The 21,344-nt window shown below is 40.6% G+C and overlaps 1 protein-coding gene across 19 annotated transcripts in view; it reads left to right on the forward strand.

Moving 5' to 3' along the window:
• UBR5 (ubiquitin protein ligase E3 component n-recognin 5) overlaps nt 1–20,372 on the forward strand; it is a 69,034-nt gene extending 48,662 nt beyond the window's left edge. For 15 of the 19 annotated variants that reach the window (XM_083749757.1, XM_083749762.1, XM_083749746.1 and 12 more), the window contains 26 exons: nt 37–276; nt 741–864; nt 1,616–1,727; nt 2,627–2,758; nt 3,289–3,546; nt 3,836–4,104; nt 4,457–4,668; nt 4,862–5,092; nt 6,514–6,587; nt 7,923–8,095; nt 8,690–8,803; nt 9,888–10,105; nt 10,910–11,030; nt 11,110–11,208; nt 11,439–11,682; nt 12,495–12,609; nt 12,915–13,059; nt 13,494–13,624; nt 13,991–14,051; nt 14,353–14,528; nt 14,928–15,012; nt 15,855–16,010; nt 16,241–16,354; nt 17,370–17,514; nt 18,124–18,209; nt 19,185–20,372. In XM_083749757.1, coding sequence (XP_083605883.1) covers nt 37–276; nt 741–864; nt 1,616–1,727; nt 2,627–2,758; nt 3,289–3,546; nt 3,836–4,104; nt 4,457–4,668; nt 4,862–5,092; nt 6,514–6,587; nt 7,923–8,095; nt 8,690–8,803; nt 9,888–10,105; nt 10,910–11,030; nt 11,110–11,208; nt 11,439–11,682; nt 12,495–12,609; nt 12,915–13,059; nt 13,494–13,624; nt 13,991–14,051; nt 14,353–14,528; nt 14,928–15,012; nt 15,855–16,010; nt 16,241–16,354; nt 17,370–17,514; nt 18,124–18,209; nt 19,185–19,397 — 4,048 coding nt within the window. In that variant the 3' untranslated portion in view covers nt 19,398–20,372. The remainder of the gene's footprint in view (nt 1–36; nt 277–740; nt 865–1,615; nt 1,728–2,626; nt 2,759–3,288; nt 3,547–3,835; nt 4,105–4,456; nt 4,669–4,861; nt 5,093–6,513; nt 6,588–7,922; nt 8,096–8,689; nt 8,804–9,887; nt 10,106–10,909; nt 11,031–11,109; nt 11,209–11,438; nt 11,683–12,494; nt 12,610–12,914; nt 13,060–13,493; nt 13,625–13,990; nt 14,052–14,352; nt 14,529–14,927; nt 15,013–15,854; nt 16,011–16,240; nt 16,355–17,369; nt 17,515–18,123; nt 18,210–19,184) is intronic. The other 4 variants (XM_083749761.1, XM_083749748.1, XM_083749759.1 and 1 more) reach the window with 1 other exon arrangement.
• Nucleotides 20,373–21,344: the final 972 nt, after the last annotated feature.

The raw sequence follows: 21,344 nt of genomic DNA on the forward strand, positions 1-21,344 counted from the left end.
ATGTCAGTGTTTTCGCTTCCCACGTCTTGTTTCCAGTAACTTCATTCCGCAGCCAATTGGGAAATGCAAGCGTGTATTCCAAGCTTTGCTACCTTACGCTGTGGAGGAATTGTGCAATGTAGCGGAATCCCTCATTATCCCAGTCAGAATGGGTATCGCACGTCCTACGGCACCTTTTACATTGGCAAGCACTAGTATAGATGCTATGCAAGGCAGCGAAGAACTGTTCTCAGTAGAACCACTACCTCCCCGGCCGTCATCTGATCAATCCAGCAGGTAATGCTCCTTAATGTTTATCATTATAAATGCATTCTTGTAAATCATATATGTTTTGGCCATCCATCCCCAGACATTCACTATGGTAGAGAGGCGCAAAGCAGGAGCAGCTGGCAGACAAACCAAGCTTTGGAGAAACAAGCTGAGACTCCTTTGTTCATCTGTGAGATGGCTTGTGGTTTTGTTAAACAAGCCATGGGTAGAACAAGGTGTGCAGCTAACATGGGAAGTGGACTGGGCTGGTAGCTCAAAATAACTTAAATGAAGAAGCTATCAAAAACAAGAAGGGAAATCTATTATATTCAACTGACTATTTTCAACAAATGTTAATATACTTATGGAGGTTCTTTTGTCTGCTGTATTCAAGTTGATACTTTTGTGCGAAGAAAAGAAAATCATGTGCGATGGTGCTGTGTAAATATATATAATTATATTTTTTTAAAAGGCTTATTTCTTTCTTGTAGTTCCAGTCAGTCTCAGTCGTCCTATATTATTAGAAATCCACAGCAAAGGCGGATCAGTCAGTCTCAACCAGTTCGTGGCAGAGATGAAGAACAAGATGACATTGTGTCAGCAGATGTTGAAGAGGTTGTTGTCTTAATTGTTTTCAATGGGCAACTTTCTATTTATTTTAAAGTAGATATCAGTGCAAGTGTTAAATGAATCTAGTACTAGAATGCAAAATAATAAGTTGGCTTGTAAAGTTTCAGCTGTACTGCAATTTGGGATGTAAATGAGTGTACAACCTTGGTGTTACACACTACCAAAAATCAATCCATGTTAGCCTCTAGCAGCAGAAAGTCCTGTGGTACGTTAGGGAATGGCTTTGTCTATTGTCTGAGCTGGGAGTAGCCAATTTGAGGCCCTCTTTCCCCAACTTTTATGAGTATGAGCACCACTTTTTAGCCTTGAATTTCTATTTAATTTAGAAAATACATAATAACAAAAAGCTATTATGAACTCAGCAACACTTTTCAATGTGTTCACTTTATATTCATCGCAACAAAAAATGTATATGTTTGAAAAATAGTAGAGCATCACTTACTTTTGACATTCTACAGCAGATATGTCCCATCACCAGTCTTAGAATAAGATTCAACTATCAGTATGCCATACTTCTGTAGGTGGAGTTAGGCGTGCGAGGTACTATTTTGTTATTTGCCTAAGGTAGCAACATGTTACAGGGCTGGCCTGTATGGAATGGAGCGCAAAATAAGTGCATTGAACAATATAGAAAATGTCTAAAACAGCCATAGCTTTGAGAGCTGTATTTACAAAACATCCTTGAAGATCGTAAGCATTTACACGGTGTAAAAGAAAAAAAATCTTTTTGTTTCAGGTTGAGGTGGTAGAGGGGGTAGCTGGGGAAGAAGACCACCACGATGAGCAAGAAGAACATGGCGAGGAAAATGCTGAGGCAGAAGGGCAGCATGATGAGCATGATGAAGATGGTATGATACGTGGACATGTTTATTAGTCATTTTAAGACATGCACAGGGTTGGATCCAGAATAAGTCCTCTGTACCTCAATGAGTCCTATTTCCTCTCACTTTGGTCCCATTGAAAGTAGTGATGGCTGACATTCTACATTTATTTCAGTGGGACCTAAGTGTGGCTTAGTTTGGATGCAACCTGTAGGTTTTGCCATACACAAGGAACTGTAAGTTGTACCTTCTTTGGGTTGATTAGAAACGAAACAGAAAGCTACTGCAACCCCCTATTCCATTCTAACTTGTATTGCTATACGTGTTGGTAATTGTGCATTAGTAATATTGGTATCAGGGGACGCAGGTGGCGCTGTGGGTTAAAGCCTCAGTGCCTAGGACTTGCCGATCGAAAGGTCGGCGGTTCGAATCCCTGCGGCGGGGTGCGGCGGGGTCCCAGCGCCTGCCAACCTAGCAGTTCGAAAGCACCCCCGGGTGCAAGTAGATAAATAGGGACCGCTTACCAGCGGGAAGGTAAACGGCGTTTCCGTGTGCGGCTCTTGCTCGCCAGAGCAGCGATGTCACGCTGGCCACGTGACCCGGAAGTGTCTCCGGACAGCGCTGGCCCCTGGCCTCTTGAGTGAGATGGGCGCACAACCCCAGAGTCTGGCAAGACTGGCCCGTACGGGCAGGGGTACCTTTACCTTTACCTTTAATATTGGTATCAAAAACAGCAAGCTGGTGAGATAAATGTATGGCTTTCTGAGGTTGAGTTAAGCAGTAGTTAATGTACTACTGGAGTGCCTTAATCTTCTCAACAGTTGAGCAGTGGGAGAGCTTAAACTGAAAGATAGCTTCGTGAAGAATCTGAAATATTGTATCATGCAGACCACTGTGTTAACATAATTCTATAAATTTGTTATTAGGAAGTGATATGGAGTTGGATCTTCTAGCAGCAGCAGAAACTGAGAGTGATAGTGAGAGTAACCATAGCAACCAGGACAATGCCAGTGGGCGCAGAAGTGTTGTCACTGCAGCTACAGCAGGATCAGAAGCAGGTAATATTCTTTTTATCAGCCTTCATTTTTATGTATTTTTTTTGGGGGGGAAACAATATATTGCTGTACATTATTAAAAGAATTTTAATGTGTCCCCTAGTCTGAGAGAGGTTGATGGGCAAACCTTGAAGTCTACAAGTTGCTTATTTTTTAAGTTACCTTGACTGTTTTGTAGGAGAAAATCAGAAATGGTTAATTATTATTGTTAACAGAACTCTTCACCATAAGCTCCTAGACTGGGTTACAGCAACAAAAACAATTTAAAACAAAATAAAATCAAGCAGCAACTGTCAGGTTAATAATGTTGCTATGCTTGCAGCCTGAGGGATGTATAAAGGTGGGGTTGCATCTGCAGCTCTGTCTTTTAAAAACACGTTGAAAAAACGCAAGGAAGGAAAATATTTGTGTGCTTCTTAAAAAGTTTTTCTTACTTTGTGAGTGCCACAGTATACTTTGGATTTCTGGTCTAATAAATAAAGCTCTCCCTGCTCTCTTATCAGTGACCCTCATAGTATATCTTTTCCCCTCAGGTGCCAGCAGTGTTCCAGCATTTTTTTCTGAGGATGACTCTCAGTCCAATGACACCAGTGATTCAGATAGCAGCAGCAGCCAGAGTGATGATATAGAGCAAGAGACCTTTATGCTAGACGAGCCTCTGGAGCGAACAACAAACAGCTCTCATGCCAATGGTGCTGCCCAGGCACCCCGCTCAATGCAGTGGGCTGTACGTAACACTCAGAATCAGAGGACTACTAGCACTGCTCCATCTAGTACCTCTGCTCCAGCAGGTATTATAAAAATGATTTTATTTATTTTATTTTTTTACCCCACTGGGCCTTTCTTTTTTCTGATTTCCTACCCAGTGAACTGATTTTTGATTTTGCTTTTTCTTGATCAGAAGGGGTACAAGTAATTTATGTGCATCTTCTCATAAGCTGCTGTGAAGTGCTTTGTTATTTTAAGAATCATTTATGGACTGGGTAGGATCAAATATTGATCACCTGCTTTGTGCTAATACTGGAGCTCACTTCTGTTTAGCTGTTGACGTCCCCTGAATGTGTTTCTTTCTACTTTTAGCAAGTTCAGCAGGCTTGATTTATATTGATCCATCAAACCTGCGTCGAAGTGGCACCATCAGCACAAGTGCGGCAGCAGCAGCAGCGGCTCTTGAGGCTAGCAATGCTAGCAGCTATTTAACATCAGCAAGCAGTTTGGCGAGAGCATATAGCATTGTGATCCGACAAATATCTGATCTGATGGGCCTCATTCCCAAATACAATCACCTGGTGTACTCTCAGATCCCAGCTGCTGTGAAGCTGACGTACCAGGATGCAGTGAATTTGCAGGTAAAGTGCAACAAAGATATGCCAATTCCCGTCTTTAAATTTTGTCTTTAATGCAAAATATGGCTTTAAATTCCTTGGTATAGTCACAGTAAATAACTACTGTTTCATGCTTATTATCATTCTTCTGCCCCCTATATTGGCCACCAGGAAGGGAAATTTCTCCCCTCCTCCAGACCCTAAAACTGGTGGATGGGGAACTAAGTAAAGGTAACAGTTGAATCTGAAATTTAGGGGAATCAAAGAACAAAGTGGATACATTGTGTAATTGGTTCAATGGGGTATGGTTCAGAACTTGTCTGAATTTTTTATGTTTGTGCGTATGTATACAAAATGTTGATCACATTTGATTTAGAACTACGTTGAGGAAAAACTGATACCCACGTGGAATTGGATGGTGAGCATTATGGACTCCACCGAAGCTCAGTTGCGCTATGGTTCTGCCCTTGCCTCTGCTGGAGACCCAGGGCACCCAAACCACCCACTTCATGCATCACAGAACTCAACCAGGAGGGAGAGGATGACAGCGCGAGAAGAAGCTAGCTTAAGAACTTTGGAGGGCAGAAGGTATGCAAATGTACCTTAATAGTTGTATGTTAGTTTCCCCCCTTAGGTAACCACAAGCCAAAAATTTAGTGCAGTTGTCCACACTGATATGTAGCCCTTGGAGGGTTGGCTGACCAAAAGATTAGCCACCCCTGGTCTAAAATGCAATGCTTCCATGTCCCAAAACAATTTGTTTTGTTTTTTATCATTACAGGCGTGCTACACTGCTTAGTGCTCGTCAGGGGATGATGTCGGCAAGGGGGGACTTCCTAAATTATGCCCTCTCCTTGATGCGTTCTCACAACGATGAGCATTCTGATGTTCTTCCAGTTTTGGATGTCTGCTCATTGAAACATGTAGCGTATGTTTTTCAAGCTCTCATTTATTGGATTAAAGCAATGAACCAGCAGACTACCTTGGATACACCTCAGCTGGAACGGAAGAGGTACGGAAGCCAGTTACTCAATGGAAATATAGCTAGATTGTGCACGGGCGTTGGTGTCCCCTTTGATTCATAACACTAATGCATGTGTCTTGTGGTTATATATGTAGCATATGCAGTAGATTAGTATATATGTATAGCTGAAGATGATGCAGTTCTGGTAATCAAATATTGTGTTACCTGGAATTTAGCTATTGCAATTCACTAGAAATAATGAACATTTTCAGTTTGGGCATCTGCAAAATGAAGGAGGGAACGTTATGGACCCCCAGTACCAAACCAGAAAGGTGGTCTAGAATGATACATTGGTCAGAGCAATAGTATTGATGGTCACATGCCTCCATTCCTCTCCCAGGATATATTCATAGCTCTTTTACGAAACCAAAGTTCAGGCACTCAAGCTCTTTCAACAGGAAACAACAATTTAACAACGTACCAAGAAACATAATAATTTCATAGAAGCCAATTTACAAGGACCCACATACCAATCCTATTATTTCTCTTTTGTCTTTCAAAGTATTTTTTGAAAGGCAAGTGAAGCATTCATCATAATCATAAACACACTATTCTCCCAATTATCCTTTTCTTAGGAAATGAATGTTGTTGCTTTGGGTGCTTCAGTTTGTTTTTAAAATAGTGGAAGGATTTAAATATATTCAGCTTTTTGGATTTAAACTACCCTTTTCAATTTGTTGAAAGGTGTTACACACAATGATACAAATAAATATGTTTGGCACTAAGCCTTCACTTGCATTTATAGTTAGAACATTACATTATAAAAATATGAGTACACTATACATGTAGGTCTTAATTTTCCAATTACTTATACAAAATTTCATTTATCCAGACAATAAGAATTTGTACCCTAACCTCATTACATGAACATCTGAATCAGATACCCGAGCAGCAGAACCTCTGTGTATACAAATATCTGAGAATTGCCTCTTTTAGACCTGCCAATTTACTGAGCTCAGGCTCTTTATTGGATTTATTTCCTTAGTCACAGCTTGGTGGGGTGGGATGGCGCCTCAGGCTGCAGCTCCGGTCAGCAGCTGGACGTGGACGACCCTTCTCAAATGAAGCTGTGACTGAGGAAATAGGAGCACAATAAGAACCCTGATCTTGGTGAAAAAGGCAGCTTTACAGGAAGTAATTCAGGATGGAGGGGCAAGCAGTAGGCCAGCAAGCCGTGGGAATGCGTTGGGATTTCCCCCCATAGGAATCAATGGAAATCATAAGCTTTTTATGCAAACACTCACTTAATGAACGATTTCTAAGGAAAGCGGGACCCGCATGTGTATGGTATAGCTGTAGGACTGTAAAGCTGATACAATATTTTTAATAATTTTTCTTGTGTAGCACTAGTTGTAAATTTTAGTACTACGTGCCATCTAAAATAACCTGTCATCCACTTTTTTTTTAAGGACCCGGGAACTTTTGGAACTTGGTCTTGACAATGAGGATTCAGAGCATGAAAATGATGATGACACAAATCAAAGTTAGTACTTGTACAGTTTGGGGTTGTGGGGAGCTGGATAGAGACTTGATCATATCTCTGGATCTTGGGTTTAAATGATTCACGGACATTGATAATTGTTCAAGCACAATAAAATTGATAAAAATGAAGTCCTAGCTGGTTTTTTCCAGGGGTCAGCTGTAGGACCTATTTCAGTGCCAGGGTTCAGTGCCTTTGAAAATGTTCATAGTGTCTCTTCTGCCACTGAATAACTTACCTAGTCAGCTTCTGGGGTTTATGGTAGTGACGGGTTCACCTGCACCAATTCATCTTGTATTCCTAGTGTGGTTTTTAAAAGAATCTTCCAAAAACTCCTAACGTTAGGGCACCTGGATGAGCTCCCCACTGTCCCTCTCTGCTTGTTCCTATGCTCTCCTTTCCCAGATTTAACTTTGTGAAGCTAGGAAATAAGGGCTTGTGGCAGTAGCAATACCATTTTAAGATGTAGGCATTCACATGGACTGCACTTCATTTGCAGACGCTGGAAAATGGAATTTCTAGTGGGCTGAGTTTAGAAGGCTTTAGAAACTCAAGTTTTCAGTCTAGCCAGCACAGGTTTATGTGGGTACTAGGATCCTGTATTGTCACCCTTCTCTACTTTTTGCTTCTCCCCTGAAAGTAGGGTGGAAAATTCCAGTAGCTTAGTTGCAAAAAAGTGATTGTGTTGTTGGATGTGGGCACCTGAGAGAGAGTGAGAGACTGAAAAAAGAAGACAAATTGTCTGCAGAACTGCAGTCTGAATAGAAATCCAATGAGTAATCTGACAAGTTCAGCTTTGAAGTATTTGAAAAGAATAAAGGAACTGGCTGCAATCACTGTTACGATGCCGAAGTTTCCTTCGGGGGGAATGGAAGTGAAAGAGAGGAAAGCAACAAGATTGGAGGAAGATAGAAAGATAAATGACAAGGAAGAGAAGTAAATGGTAGAAAAGAGGGGAGATTAAAAAATAGACAGGGAGTCATAGTAATATTTTAAAAGGGAAGAGTAGTTGAATGCTGTTCCTTGTTTTTATATAGCATTTTAAACTTGCAAAAGTATTATGGGTGTTATTTTGTTGGAAGCTGCCCAGAGTGGCTGGGTCAATTCAATCAGATGGGGAGCATATAAATAATAAATCACAATTAGTATTTTTAATAATTTCAGAAAAATGTAAGCTAATAATCAAGAAGCAGACAAAAGTGGAAGCAGACAAAAGTGGAACTTCTGATATTTTGTCCTAAAAAACTGGAGAAGTGTTAGCATAAAGTAACAGAGCAAATCTGTATCAAATAATCACTGTTATATTGTAATGATTTGTTTTAACTGGACACTTTTCAGGTGCTACACTTAATGACAAAGATGATGACTCCCTTCCAGCTGAAACAGGCCAAAATCATCCATTCTTCCGACGATCAGATTCCATGACATTCCTTGGCTGTATTCCGCCCAACCCTTTTGAAGTTCCTCTAGCAGAGGCCATTCCACTAGCAGACCAGCCACATCTGTTACAGGTAATATTAACTGAGAAAGCTTAAATTGCTTGATTCCTAAGCTGCACACACAATTTAATACTCCAGACACATTAGCCATTGTTAAACAATTGTGAGCAGATTGTAAATCAGCCACAACTTCTGCTAATACATGCAGTAGGAAGTTCAGTCCCTTATTGTTCAATATGTCAATATTGTTTTTGTTAAGATACAGTACACTATTCCAATTTCCGTCTTTCCAAACAACAGCTTTTTTTGCTTTGCTTAGTTCCCCCGCACCCATTACAAAGCAAGCTAACTACCCAAGTGCCTTAATCAGTCTTGTTCTAATGTTAGTGAAGCAAAATATTCCTTAAGATTAAACCCTGTAATAGTCATTTGGAGTGCCGTTCCTGGGCCTGGGTAGCTAATTTGCTCAGATGCAGGACAGGAATTGATACAGCCAGTAGTTTTTTGGCATGTTACTCTTCCTCAAAGCATGGTGGCATGTGAGGAAGAAAAGAAATTCTCACTGTAGAGAAGAGATGCATGGATCAGCTGCTTACGTTGTGATCAGGAAAGTTGCATCTGCATCAGTGTTGGCTCACATGTAAATTACCTCTGGGTTTTTTTCAGCCAAATGCTAGAAAAGAAGATTTGTTTGGTCGGCCAAGTCAGGGTCTATATTCATCCTCTGCCAATAGTGGAAAGTGTTTAATGGAAGTGACTGTGGATAGAAACTGTCTTGAGGTATGAATTTATTGTGATACATGTTACAAATTCATAACATTGCTTCTTTCCCTCTCTGTTCGTCCACTTTCTCTTTTCACTCTTATTTTGCTAAAAAAATGAGAGCAAGTCTATATATCCATATTTCTTTATCCACTACTCTCAATTCCCTTCCAGGCCTGCTAAGGACTTTACCTTGCCTTAAAGAGCCACAAGATTACCATAGTATTCATTTCAGACTCTGGAAATGCAATTGCAGTGGCTGGAAGGCAGGCCTTACCCAAATGCAGTTGCTGCCTGCTCCTCTAGTGAGCAGTCAGATAGATATTAACTCTTTCTCCAAGAGGGAATGCATAGAAGTTCTTTTTAAAAAAAGCTTGTTATATTTTTTTTGATGGATGCATCCACAATGGATATTTCCAAATGTTCATGGCTATTGGTGTGGATGCAAAGTTAAATTTGGAAGAGAAAAGGCCTGCTCCCATAGAATATTAGATCTGAAAATTCCACATTGCTATTTTAGAGAGCTTCTCATCTCAGTCTATAATACTATGTATAATATATTATCAGCTTGGACATTTTTAGGGCTTGCTTTGTTTCAGTGGAGAGATCCATGAATAAAAATTAACATTGATCCCACTGATTTCTATAGGACCAGTCAAGTTAATCCAGACTCTGACTCAGCTAGTATTAGACTTGAGGTTCTTGCACTATAGTGACCTTGTTTGCATGTCATGATGACATGAATTAATGGTTCACTATGGATGCGTTAAGCTGGGCTGTAGCATTATGTCTGAACCAGTGACTGGGGTTTGTTTTGCTCCAAACAAACCATGATCTGTAGGCAAAGTTTGGTCTTGATTTACAGATTGCATTTGGTTGAGTGAAACAAACCAGAGTCCCTGGTTGGGATATAATGCCAGGTTTGTTTCTCCTGCTTGTTGTTGGGGCAGAGCGAAGAAGCCAAGATCAGCTCTTTCATGATAAAGTTGACAGTGGTTAATGATGATATGCAGACTGTACCAAAATAGTATTGCAGACGAGTCTAGAGCATGAAAATACCCTGCAGTGTTTTACAAACCTGTTTCAATGCCCTTTCGTTTAGGTTCTTCCAACCAAAATGTCTTACGCAGCAAATTTAAAAAATGTAATGAGCATGCAGAATCGGCAGAAGAAGGAAGAAGAACAAAATGTGCCATCTGAAGAATCGGAGAGTTCTAAGCCAGGCCCTTCAGCTCATGATCTTGCAGCACAGCTGAAAAGCAGTTTACTGGCAGAGATTGGACTGACCGAAAGTGAAGGTCCACCTCTGACATCCTTCAGGTACCATTACTTACGAAACAACACCTTTACTTTTACTCCTTTGTCCTCAGTACTGCATAGCCAGGAGTGTTAGTTGCCACAAATGACTGCTTGGGAAAGGCAACAGCAGCAGGAAAGAGAGAGAGGAAATGGCTGTGTTGTGAACGCAGGGTTTCCATCTTAGTTCTTATTCAATTTTTGCAATTACCATTGCTGTTTGGTATTTGCATTGTTTTCGCGAGTGCCACTTTTCTTTGTACGTTACCTTGCTATTTACCGTATTTTTCGCCCTATAGGACGCACCATCCCATAAGGCGCACCTAGTTTTTTGCGGGGGAAATAAAGGGGAAAAAATTATTTCCCCCCCAGGCGTGGGGCTGGGGCGGGGGAGGCCCGAGCTTCCCCCAACCCCAGCCCCCAAACAGGCAGCTCTCTGCAAGCCGTGGGAGCCCAGCGCTGGCTCCCGCTGCTTGCGGAGAGGTCCGCGAAGCCTGGAGAGCAAGAGGGGTCGGTGCGCACCGACCCCTCTCGTTCTCCAGGCTTCAGCAAAAGCCTGCATTCGCCCCATAGGACGCACACACATTTCCCCTTCATTTTTGGAGGGGAAAAAGTGCGTCCTATAGGGCAAAAAATACGGTAATTCATGTGCTTGTGATCAAGATAATCTTTGATGGAAACTGCAGAGAGATTGTTACTTGACTCTTCCTGCTAGAAACTTTGAGTTGTTTGGCAGCAACTGAACGCAACATAATCCTAATTTTAACTTGCTTAGTATATAAAAGTAATCTCTGTTCTCCTGGTTCTTTTTAAATTTTTGTCTGCCAGGCCACAGTGCAGTTTTATGGGGATGGTTATTTCTCATGATATGCTGCTTGGACGTTGGCGGCTTTCCCTAGAGTTATTTGGAAGAGTGTTCATGGAAGATGTAGGAGCGGAACCAGGATCGGTAAGTATCTTCTTGAATGAAGACAGCTAGATTGTTTTGTAGGCCTTTCCTTTTACTAATACATTGTTTCTCTTTGTAGATTTTGACTGAATTAGGTGGGTTTGAAGTAAAAGAATCTAAATTCCGCCGAGAAATGGAAAAACTGAGAAACCAACAATCTAGAGATTTAACACTAGAGGTAAGAAGTTTCAGTGTTATCTTTTTGAGTTTAGCTAGATTTAAAACATGAACAGTTGTGGTTATCCTGTTGCTCTTGCAATTAGTAAATTAGGATGTAAAATGGTGGCCCAGCCATCGCTGTGTATGCTGCAGCTGAAGGATGTTTTTGGGTGCTAGTGTGGCTGTAGATCATATTTTCATTCTTTAGCTTGTCTGTTCTTTACCGTGTCCTCCTAATGTGTTTTCTAGGTTGATCGGGATAGAGATCTTCTAATTCAGCAGACGATGAGGCAGCTCAACAATCATTTTGGTCGCCGATGTGCTACAACTCCAATGGCTGTCCACAGGGTAAAGGTCACGTTTAAGGATGAGCCAGGAGAAGGCAGTGGTGTAGCAAGAAGCTTTTACACTGCCATTGCACAAGCTTTTTTGTCAAACGAGAAGCTGCCAAATCTGGACTGTATTCAGAATGCCAACAAAGGGACACATACAAGTAAGTATATTGTAATAAATGTGTTATGTATAACATTGAAGACTTGGAACAGTGAAGCAGGATGAGGGACAAGAAATTATGCAGGGTTCTGCATTATCCTCAGGTTTTCAAATCATTACGAGGGGCACATCTGCTTATTTAACAGTAAATCTGAGGATCCTGAATTTTGCACTCATCACAAGTCTGTGCACTTAAGGTGGTCACAATACACACAGTTCTGATGGGGGGAAATCTGTATTCTCCATCAATCCTTCATTTAAACATAGTGTAGAACATTTTAGCATGAAATAAAGATGCCTGCAGATCACTAAGAGAACATTGGGTGGGTGCGTGGGTGGGAACAGGAAGAATTGTCAGACTGCCAGAATTCTTGCTTGGTTCCATATTATTTCCATAGAATACAAGATAACAGATTCCTGCCTTGAGTCTATATGCTAAACTTCATCAAAGGGGAGTCAACTGAAGAAAGGAAAAGTAACAGGCAGGACTAAACAGGGGAAAGCAAATGGATTTTATTTTAGTTACATGTATTTGGCTTGTTTTTTTAAGGCTTCAGCCAGTGAAGGGTTACATTTTTACTTTGTTTCCTTCAAATATTTTAAGGTAAACTTCCAATATTGTGTGGTGGTAGAAAAGAACTTGATGAACAAGCCTGATTTATATATGTCTTTAAATCTTAATTTGGAATTGTGATTCCAGGCTAAATTTTGTGTTCTTCTCCCTCAGCCTTGGTTTCCACAGTTTCATGATCTTTCATAGTATTTGTAAGTGAGCATTGTTTACAAACCATAAGTATGTCTTGCCCCTTTAAGGTCTCATGCAGAGATTACGAAACAGAGGGGAAAGGGATCGGGAAAGGGAGCGCGAAAGAGAAATGAGGAGGAACAGCAGCGGCTTGCGAACTGGCTCTCGGAGGGACAGGGATAGGTAAGTAGCTTTCTTTTGAAGTTAACTTCAAATCAGGAGGCGATTTGGAATAATAAACTGCTCGTTCTCACCAGGAATTTCATTGAAAGGCAGAAAATAAATCTCTAAATTAGCTGCTGCTCAGAAACGGGGCCTCAAAAGTGAGCAAAAGAATTAACTAGGAAGCACCTGCCACTTTACTGGGACACAAAACTAAAGGTGGGGAAGGATGGGTTTAGCGCAGCAGGAGCGTACCCTGTAGTGCATTTGATGTGGACCTTTCGGAGAGCAAAGACAATTTCTGATGAATTGCTGTTGTTTTTAAGGGACTTTAGAAGGCAGCTCTCCATTGATACCAGGCCTTTTCGACCCGCATCAGAAGGGAATCCTAGTGATGACCCCGATCCTCTTCCAGCACATCGGCAGGCCCTGGGTGAAAGACTTTATCCCCGTGTACAAGCAATGCAACCTGTAAGGCTAATGTTCTCTTCTGTCTACTGTGGCAAAAATCATTCTTGTTTCTTAATATGTACTGTATTCCACTTAAAAATTGGGTTTGTCTACACATACTTGACATGTTGGTGAATAGTGAATAAGCTGAAGAATACAAAAAGTTTTGCCTTAGACCTGCAATTCTTTGTAGTTGTAGGGCTCCGTTGAGGATCCTGTACTCCCCTAGGCATAGGGCTTCAAGATGTATTCCAGTGGAGCAGCAGTTAAATATGTAACAGGATCCATACCTAGAGCGTCTGCCTCGCGTTAAATAAATGCAAAAGCCCACAAGCATAAATTACAGCAGGGGGCTGAATCTAGGGCAGCTGAAGTTTCCCGAATCTGTAATTTCCACGCAGATGGAGAAGACTAGGGAAAAAATGGAATATAAGATATTAATTTCTTGTTTCCAGGCATTTGCAAGCAAGATCACAGGCATGCTGTTGGAATTGTCTCCTGCTCAGCTGCTTCTGTTGCTCGCCAGTGAAGATTCCCTTCGAGCGAGAGTGGATGAAGCTATGGAACTCATTATTGCGCATGGAAGGTAAACTAACGTTAGGGGTAAATCCTTAAGGGAAAACTTTTTTAGATTGCGCCTGGCTTTGAGCTGTCACAGGGGAAAAATTGAATTAGATCTTTTGTATGTTGTAGCTCCTCTACAGAATTCCTGTGGTTTTGTACTTGTTTTTCCTTGTTTTCCCACTGGAAAACTATTCGTTGGGTATTCAGAATATTGAGAAAGGAAGACAGATCATTTAGCAGCTAGTAAAATCCATCTGTGCCCGCTTTCCATATTTCTTGAAGGACAAAAAGAGTGATTTATTTTACTAAATTACAATAACATTTAAATTGAATTTTAAAGCATGACATTGACTCTGGTTAAATATTTTTCTTTCATTCTGTTCAAAAGGGAAAACGGAGCTGACAGTATCCTAGACCTTGGCTTGTTGGATTCTTCAGATAAAGTACAAGTAAGACAAATGTTTTAACAGTGCCTTTATTAGTTTACTGTTATGTGCATGGAATATGTTGGACTGTTTGCAAGAGGGAAAGATTCTTTCAGTCTAGTACTGTGGTGATGAAACTAAATTTTATTTAAACTTTCCCCTTTAACTAAGTGTGCAATTCCATTAACTTTACCATTTGTTTAATTCCCTTTTTTTACTTGGATGTGGTTTTGACAGACAACTTGTAACAGTGAAGAATATTTCAGTCTTCATTAGTGTGCAGAAAAAAACACCCCTTATTTACTTCTCTTTTTTTTAAAAAAAGGAAAACAGAAAACGTCATGGTTCCAGTCGCAGTGTGGTAGACATGGAATTAGATGATACAGATGATGGTGATGACAATGCACCACTGTTCTATCAACCTGGAAAGCGTGGCTTTTATACACCGAGGCCTGGCAAAAATACAGAAGCCAGACTAAATTGTTTCAGAAATATTGGCAGGTAAAATATTCTCAAGATTTGTGTGCATTGCTTTGTGTGAAAAATACTAGAATGTGTATAAAAGTAACTGTCACGAAAAGACGTAAGATTTTGCAATTCAGCACCAGGTTTACAATGATTTCAACTATACTTTGAAAATATACCATATTTTTCCGTGTATAAGACGCCCCCAATTTTTGGGGACTCCAAATTAAGAAAACACCCCTCAGCACTACCTGTGTATAAGACGAGCCCAATTTTAAACCTAATTTTTTTGGTTAAAAAACCTAGTCTTATACACGGAAAAATACGGTAATTGATCTCATTTGCTTAGGTGTTCTTCTTTTGACTTGGTTTCTTCATCACTTTTTCTTTTTTAAAAAAACAAAACTTCTTGTTCTGATACGTTTTTGTCTTCAGAATTCTAGGTTTATGCTTGCTACAGAATGAACTTTGCCCCATCACGTTAAATCGACATGTAATAAAAGTTCTTCTTGGCAGAAAGGTAAACCTGCATATAAATCTTAAGAATAGTTAATTATAGGGCTTCAGTGTTATTTGATTAAAATTGTGGTGCTTGGTTTAAAATGTAGAGCTTGGTTAATTGGATATTGCCGCTATGTCACCCAACCTTCCATTTAAAGCAGTGATTCTTCCTCCCTCTGCTGTGTACTTTTTCTACCAGAAAATGGGAACTCCCTCCAGAGTTCCATGTTCAGGCTTCTTTGAGCATTAGGAAATTGTACTTTGTAGCCACCTCCAGGGCCCCTCAGGAAAAACTGTGATGTGCAAACCTATTTCAAAGGTGTTTCGGATCGTTAACCTGTCTTAACCATGGGCATAAGTTTGAACGGAGACATAGGCCCAGATCAGACATGGCATAATGTGAGAGAAAGCAGTGTGCCCTCCCTCCCTTATGGTGCCCTCTAGGCTTACCCTGATATTGTGGCTTGTATTCAAAAAAGTTTCCTGGTATGCACATAAGTAGTAACTGTAATTTGGAAACCAGTGCCAAGGTCAAGTGTGCAAGGAGGGAGGAGTGTTGTGTCTGAACTAGGCACATTTGTTTCCTTATGAAAGAACAGAAGATTTGGACATAACCATAGCTGTCAACTTCTCCCTTTTTTTAAGGGAAATTCCCTTATTCCTGAATAGGATTCCTTGCAAGAAAAGGGAAAAGTTGACAGCTATGGACATAACACTTCTCCTGACTAACTTGCTTGGTATAGCCTTCAGAAAGCTTTTTGAAGTTCTTAACAGCAAAACAAACTGCTCTACTGAGTAGCTGTCTTGGTGAGCTGACAAGAAAACTAAAAGTGATGTTTTACATGTGCATTTTATTTTCAGGTTAACTGGCATGATTTTGCTTTTTTCGATCCGGTAATGTATGAGAGTTTGCGGCAACTTATCCTCGCTTCCCAAAGTACAGATGCTGATGCAGTTTTTGCAGCAATGGACTTAGCATTTGCAATAGACCTATGCAAAGAGGAAGGCGGAGGACAGGTAAACAGCAGTTACACCGTTACTCAGACCATTCACCCCTTTTTGCTGTTAATTGGAAATGGATGAATGCATCTGTAATATTAGTGGCCAGTTTAACAAAACATATGGCTGAGGAAAATTCCCCTTGGAATATGTTTCCATTATGCGAGGTATTTGTAAGTATTTTAAGAAGTTGGATTTTTTTTAATATTAAAAATACCACAACCTTCAGTTTCACAATATTTTCCTAGGTTGAACTTATCTCCAATGGTGTAAATATACCAGTCACTCCTCAAAACGTTTATGAATATGTCCGAAAATACGCAGAGCACAGAATGTTAGTAGTTGCAGAACAGCCTCTACATGTAAGTAGTACGGTTGAAAGGCATTGGTTTATTTTGATGTTTTCTTACTTACATTTGATAATTTGCATAGAACTGTGTCTTTGAATTGATACATCACAATTTCTCCGCAGTCTCTGAAACTGAGCAAACAATGGTTGCAGGAAGGTTTCTACTGCTCACCTGCTGAGTGTAAGGCCCCTGTGAAATTTACAAATAGCACAGGAAGTGCCGCTCTTCCTTGTGATTTGAGTGTGAGCATATTCTTCTTCAGGCTCTGCTCTTCTAGTTTCTCCCCTTCTGGAGGAAGGAGGCCAGGTGTTTTGTTTTTTTCTGGCTGCCACTTCTGACAGCTGGTGCAAGTTGACTTTTTAGTTTGGCCATTCAATCAGGAAAAAGAGTAGAAATTTTGTAAATGAGATGAAAAAAGTATCTCACTTGATGTTTGTGATTATAATAACTTTCTGGGTGGTGAAGGTGCTGCCTTATTGGTCCGTGATTCCTATGCAGAAGTAAACACAAGCCATGTCGTGAGGAACAAATAGGACCCCTGCTATAACTCAACATGCTAGAAATTGGGTGTTTGCAAATGTTGGCTGACCTTAATAGCCAGGCCAAAGCTTGTAAACACCAAGGGTTGGAGCCAATGTTAGTAAAACTTAGAATAGACCCATGGAAATTAAGGGGCATTGCTTACTTATGTCCAGCAGCTTCAATGCTCAAGTAGAACTTTGTTTGCTGCAACCCCAAGATTCTGCCTCTCCTCTTGTTCCTGACCTTGCTCTGTCTCTCTACATGAGGTCATGTAAAGTTGTCAGTTCTCCTCCACAACTCAGAAAGCCCAGTACAACCCTGTCGCCAAGCTCCATCTTCCAAGTGTAGGGCTTCCTTCATGATGCTTGCCAGAGGACAATAGCTCACTTGCCATGACAAACAGATTTATCTGCCAGTCGTTGGTTCTTTCCGTCTAGTTGTGCAGTAACCAGCCAATATGCAGTTCCTGGTAGTGTTTAAATTAAAATTATTGTGGCTTTTTCAGGCAATGAGGAAAGGTCTGCTGGATGTACTTCCAAAGAATTCATTAGAAGACTTGACAGCAGAAGATTTCAGGCTTCTCGTAAATGGCTGTGGTGAAGTTAATGTGCAAATGCTAATCAGCTTTACGTCCTTCAATGATGAATCAGGTATGAAATTCCTTGTGTAATCTTTTAGTGATGCAGCAGTAATATTGCTCCAGACTGCTCCCCCCCCCCCCCCGCATATTGGTTAGACAAATGCAATGTTTCCTGAAGCATGCAGACTATGGGGGAAATTCAGTGTGAGCAACCATTTGTGTTGCTCACACTGATGGAATGATCTCCCCTCTCATCCTGCCACATGCTGATCTAGGGGTTCTTCCGGCCCTCCAGAATAGGTTTTGGGGGACTGAAGAGGGAGAGAAAGCCCTGTTGCCCTAGTGGGAATCCTTGCTCAGAGTGCTAGTAGAATGGGTTGGTTGCATCCAGCCCCGTGTCTCTCCATTGTATTTGTAGATTTTTGCAGATCTACAAAAATCACAGTGCAGATGGCTCATCCGTTTCTCCTTCACACCAGTCTCTTACTTGCATACTAAAAGTAGTCTAGTGAAACCATGTCCTTGGATCCCTCTGTCTGCTCTTATTGGCATTTTAATTCACAGTTGGTTGTTGCTATTTGCACAACCAGAGTATTTCCATTAAATCCACTTTCTGATATCCACAACTAAATGTTATTATCTGCTTGCTCTTCTGTTAATTTGTTTCATTTTTGAACAGGAGAAAATGCTGAAAAGCTTTTGCAGTTCAAACGTTGGTTTTGGTCTATAGTTGAGAAGATGAGTATGACTGAAAGGCAAGATCTAGTAAGTATTCTTTCTTTTGGTCAACATATGGGATTTGTTAATCCCTGTTGGTACTAGATGACTCCACATTGGGGAGAAAAACAGTTTCTTATTTTGACTACCCCAGTATGGTATCATTTCCTCCTGGGCCCAAAGAGCAAGTTCAGTCACTCAGGAGTTTGGGATTTGGGGTCTCTTCAAGATTGGTTTCTCCTGGTACATTTCAAACCTCTTTTGAAACTGATGGGGGAGTATTAAAATCAGGCTACAATATAATACAGAGTCTGCCATAAAAAAAGAAAATCAGTAACATTTCCCCTTGGGCATTAGTTCTGATTTCAACATTTTAGTTTTTTAAAAGACTGAACAATGAGAATCTCGAGTAGATTACTTTTAGTTACTCTCATAAAATTAATAATGAGATTGTCGTTTTCTGAAATGCTTCACATTCGTTATTTGAGCATTGTAGGTTTCTGTTACTGATTATTAACCAATTCAAGCTCTGTGTTAATTATTTTCTCTACCATAGAACTCCATTATTTGTAGAAAAACAAAGAATCAAAGATGGCGCTGACAGATAACATCTTAAATATTGTTTGAATCTACAGGATTTTGGCATAAAGGGATGTAACATTAGTAACAACGATGTGTGGACATGAGGGACTAGGCTAGTGCCTTAAATGTTCCCAGTAAATTAGAGTATTAAAGTATTTAAACCTGGCGTCTGCTTCCCAAAGCCCAGAGCACAATGCTCTGATGGGGTCCAAGAGTCCTCCCTTCACATTCCCAAAGCCCACCGATGCTCACATGTGTGAGGGCAGGACGTCATGCATGCAACGTCTCCCCCCCCCCCAATCGCCCTCGCAAGCTGGCGCCTCTGGCCCTAACTGTCCCCCCCTACGATAAATTTCACTGCATGCCACTGAAATATAAAATTGGCATGTGAATTCCCCCCTCCCCAAATCATTAACAGGTCACTGTTTATTTGCACCTTAGGTTTATTTCTGGACGTCAAGCCCATCCTTGCCCGCTAGCGAAGAAGGATTTCAGCCCATGCCATCCATCACAATAAGGCCGCCAGATGACCAACACCTTCCTACAGCGAACACTTGTATTTCTCGCCTTTATGTCCCTCTGTATTCTTCTAAACAGATTCTCAAGCAGAAGTTGCTACTCGCCATTAAGACCAAAAATTTTGGTTTTGTGTAGAGTATAAAAAGTGTGTATTGCTGTGTAATATTAATAGCTAGTTTTTTTGTAGATTTTCCATTTGTCTATAAAAGTTTATGAAAGTTAATGCTGTCATACTCTCCCTGCTGGTATTGCAATGACTAAATGCAACATTCCTGTACTAAGTTTGCAACCCAAGGGGCCGAAGGAGCACTAGCAATGTCGGACTGTAACCATTTGCTAGTTGCCGGCTTCCTGGCCAACCCCAGCCAAAGATGACAGCAGAACAATATAAATTACACTGTGATTTAGCTTTTTGCCGGGGGAGGGTGGGGAAGGAATATGTAAAATGTTCTAAGAAAATTCACTGCTGCCTTTGTGGAAAGTGCTTCAGCAAAGGTTCTTGTATAGAGGGAGTAGGGAATTTCAAAATAAAAGATGAAGTATGTTCTGTGTTTTATTTTAACTTTTTTTAATGGTGTTTAATTTTGTGGTTGGCTGCAGTTGTGCATCATGTATATTGAACTTGTAAAAAGTTCTTGCCAGTTAGAGCTAAGAGTTGAAATCATTCACGTTTGCTTACAAAAAACCACTGCCATTGCAAGTTTTGTCTCTTTGCATTGGACTCTGGCACACAAATACCACCACTAATGTTTTGCATGTAATCTGTATACCTTAGTGAGGATCTTTTTGTACATAACAAGGAAGCCAATGCACAGTATTTAATCGTTCACAATCAACATTTTTGTATCCCTCTTTCCTCGAGCAATCAGTCAGAAGGTTGTTCCACTTCCAACTCCAACCTGGACACTTGTTCTGCTGTGTCTCAGACTGTTTAAAATTTCAGCCTAGGCACTACCTGGTAACTGTAAAATGTTTATAAGATCATGATTATTTGAAGGTACATTTTGAAGAAATTTAATGTTCGTGAGCAGCTTAACTACTTTTGTATCTAGCCTTTTTTAAGTATCTTGTTACAGTTTTTAATAAATTACAGACAAAAGTACAAAGTCATACTGAAGAAACAATAGTTTTTATTTATATAGCCTGTATAATCCTAGTTATCACCACACACCACAGTCATTCACTAAGCCACTCTAAATTTCATAAGTCAATAAAACTCATTCTCATCTTCAGTCGAAATGGAAGGAGTTCAGCCCACATTTTACAGTTAGCAGAACTGCCCTGCCCTGGCAAGCTCTCTTGTTTTCACCAGGCTGTACAAGATGGAGGCGTAATGTAGTTTTGTTTAATCAGCACAAAGAAAAGTTTGCCAAATGTATTGTGGTGCGCTGAGTGCTTGCTTTTTTTTTTTTAATTAAACATTTTTACAATGAAGGGGAGAGAGTCCTATTGTATTTCAGTACGCCAGGGTCCCGTTTTGTTTAGTTCTTAAGTGATGTATGAAAGGGGGAGGCTCTGTGTTGCTTGCTTGCTCACCATCTCCTACTAGACATAAAACTCTTTCCATTATGATTGTTGGTTTCAGTTGTTCCCCTGTCCCCATGGTTCTTGGCTGGGGGGGTGAGTGGGGAGAGAACAGCACATCGCTGCAAACTTGCTTAAATTTCTACCAAAGTGGAAAACTGCTGCTCTCCCCCACTCACCCTTAACAACAGCATTCAAGCCCCTTTCTGCCTTAGCTTAAAAATAGAATGGCTGCCTTCTACAGAAAAATCTAACTCTGACAGGCCTTGGAGAAGCTCGCTAGAGCACATTTCTGACCTCCATGCAGTAGACTCTGAAGACTGTTTGTTCTCTTAAAGGTGACTGTGCCAGACTTGTATAGTTAGGGAATAACTGCAGGTGCTTTTTAAAAATATTTCCCCCCCCCTGCATGTATTGATGAACTAATTAGTTTCCCCCGTGACAGCCCTTTGAGGGATAAGGATGGAGTTTCTGGTGATGTATTCAGTGGATATAAAGTTTTGGATTCTGTTCCTGAATCTGCTACTGGCTTTTATGGCAAGTTACTTACTCTGGGCC

The sequence above is a fragment of the Podarcis gaigeae genome, assembly GCF_964106915.1.
Source record: "Podarcis gaigeae genome assembly, chromosome: 7".
Lineage (NCBI taxonomy): Eukaryota > Metazoa > Chordata > Lepidosauria > Squamata > Lacertidae > Podarcis > Podarcis gaigeae.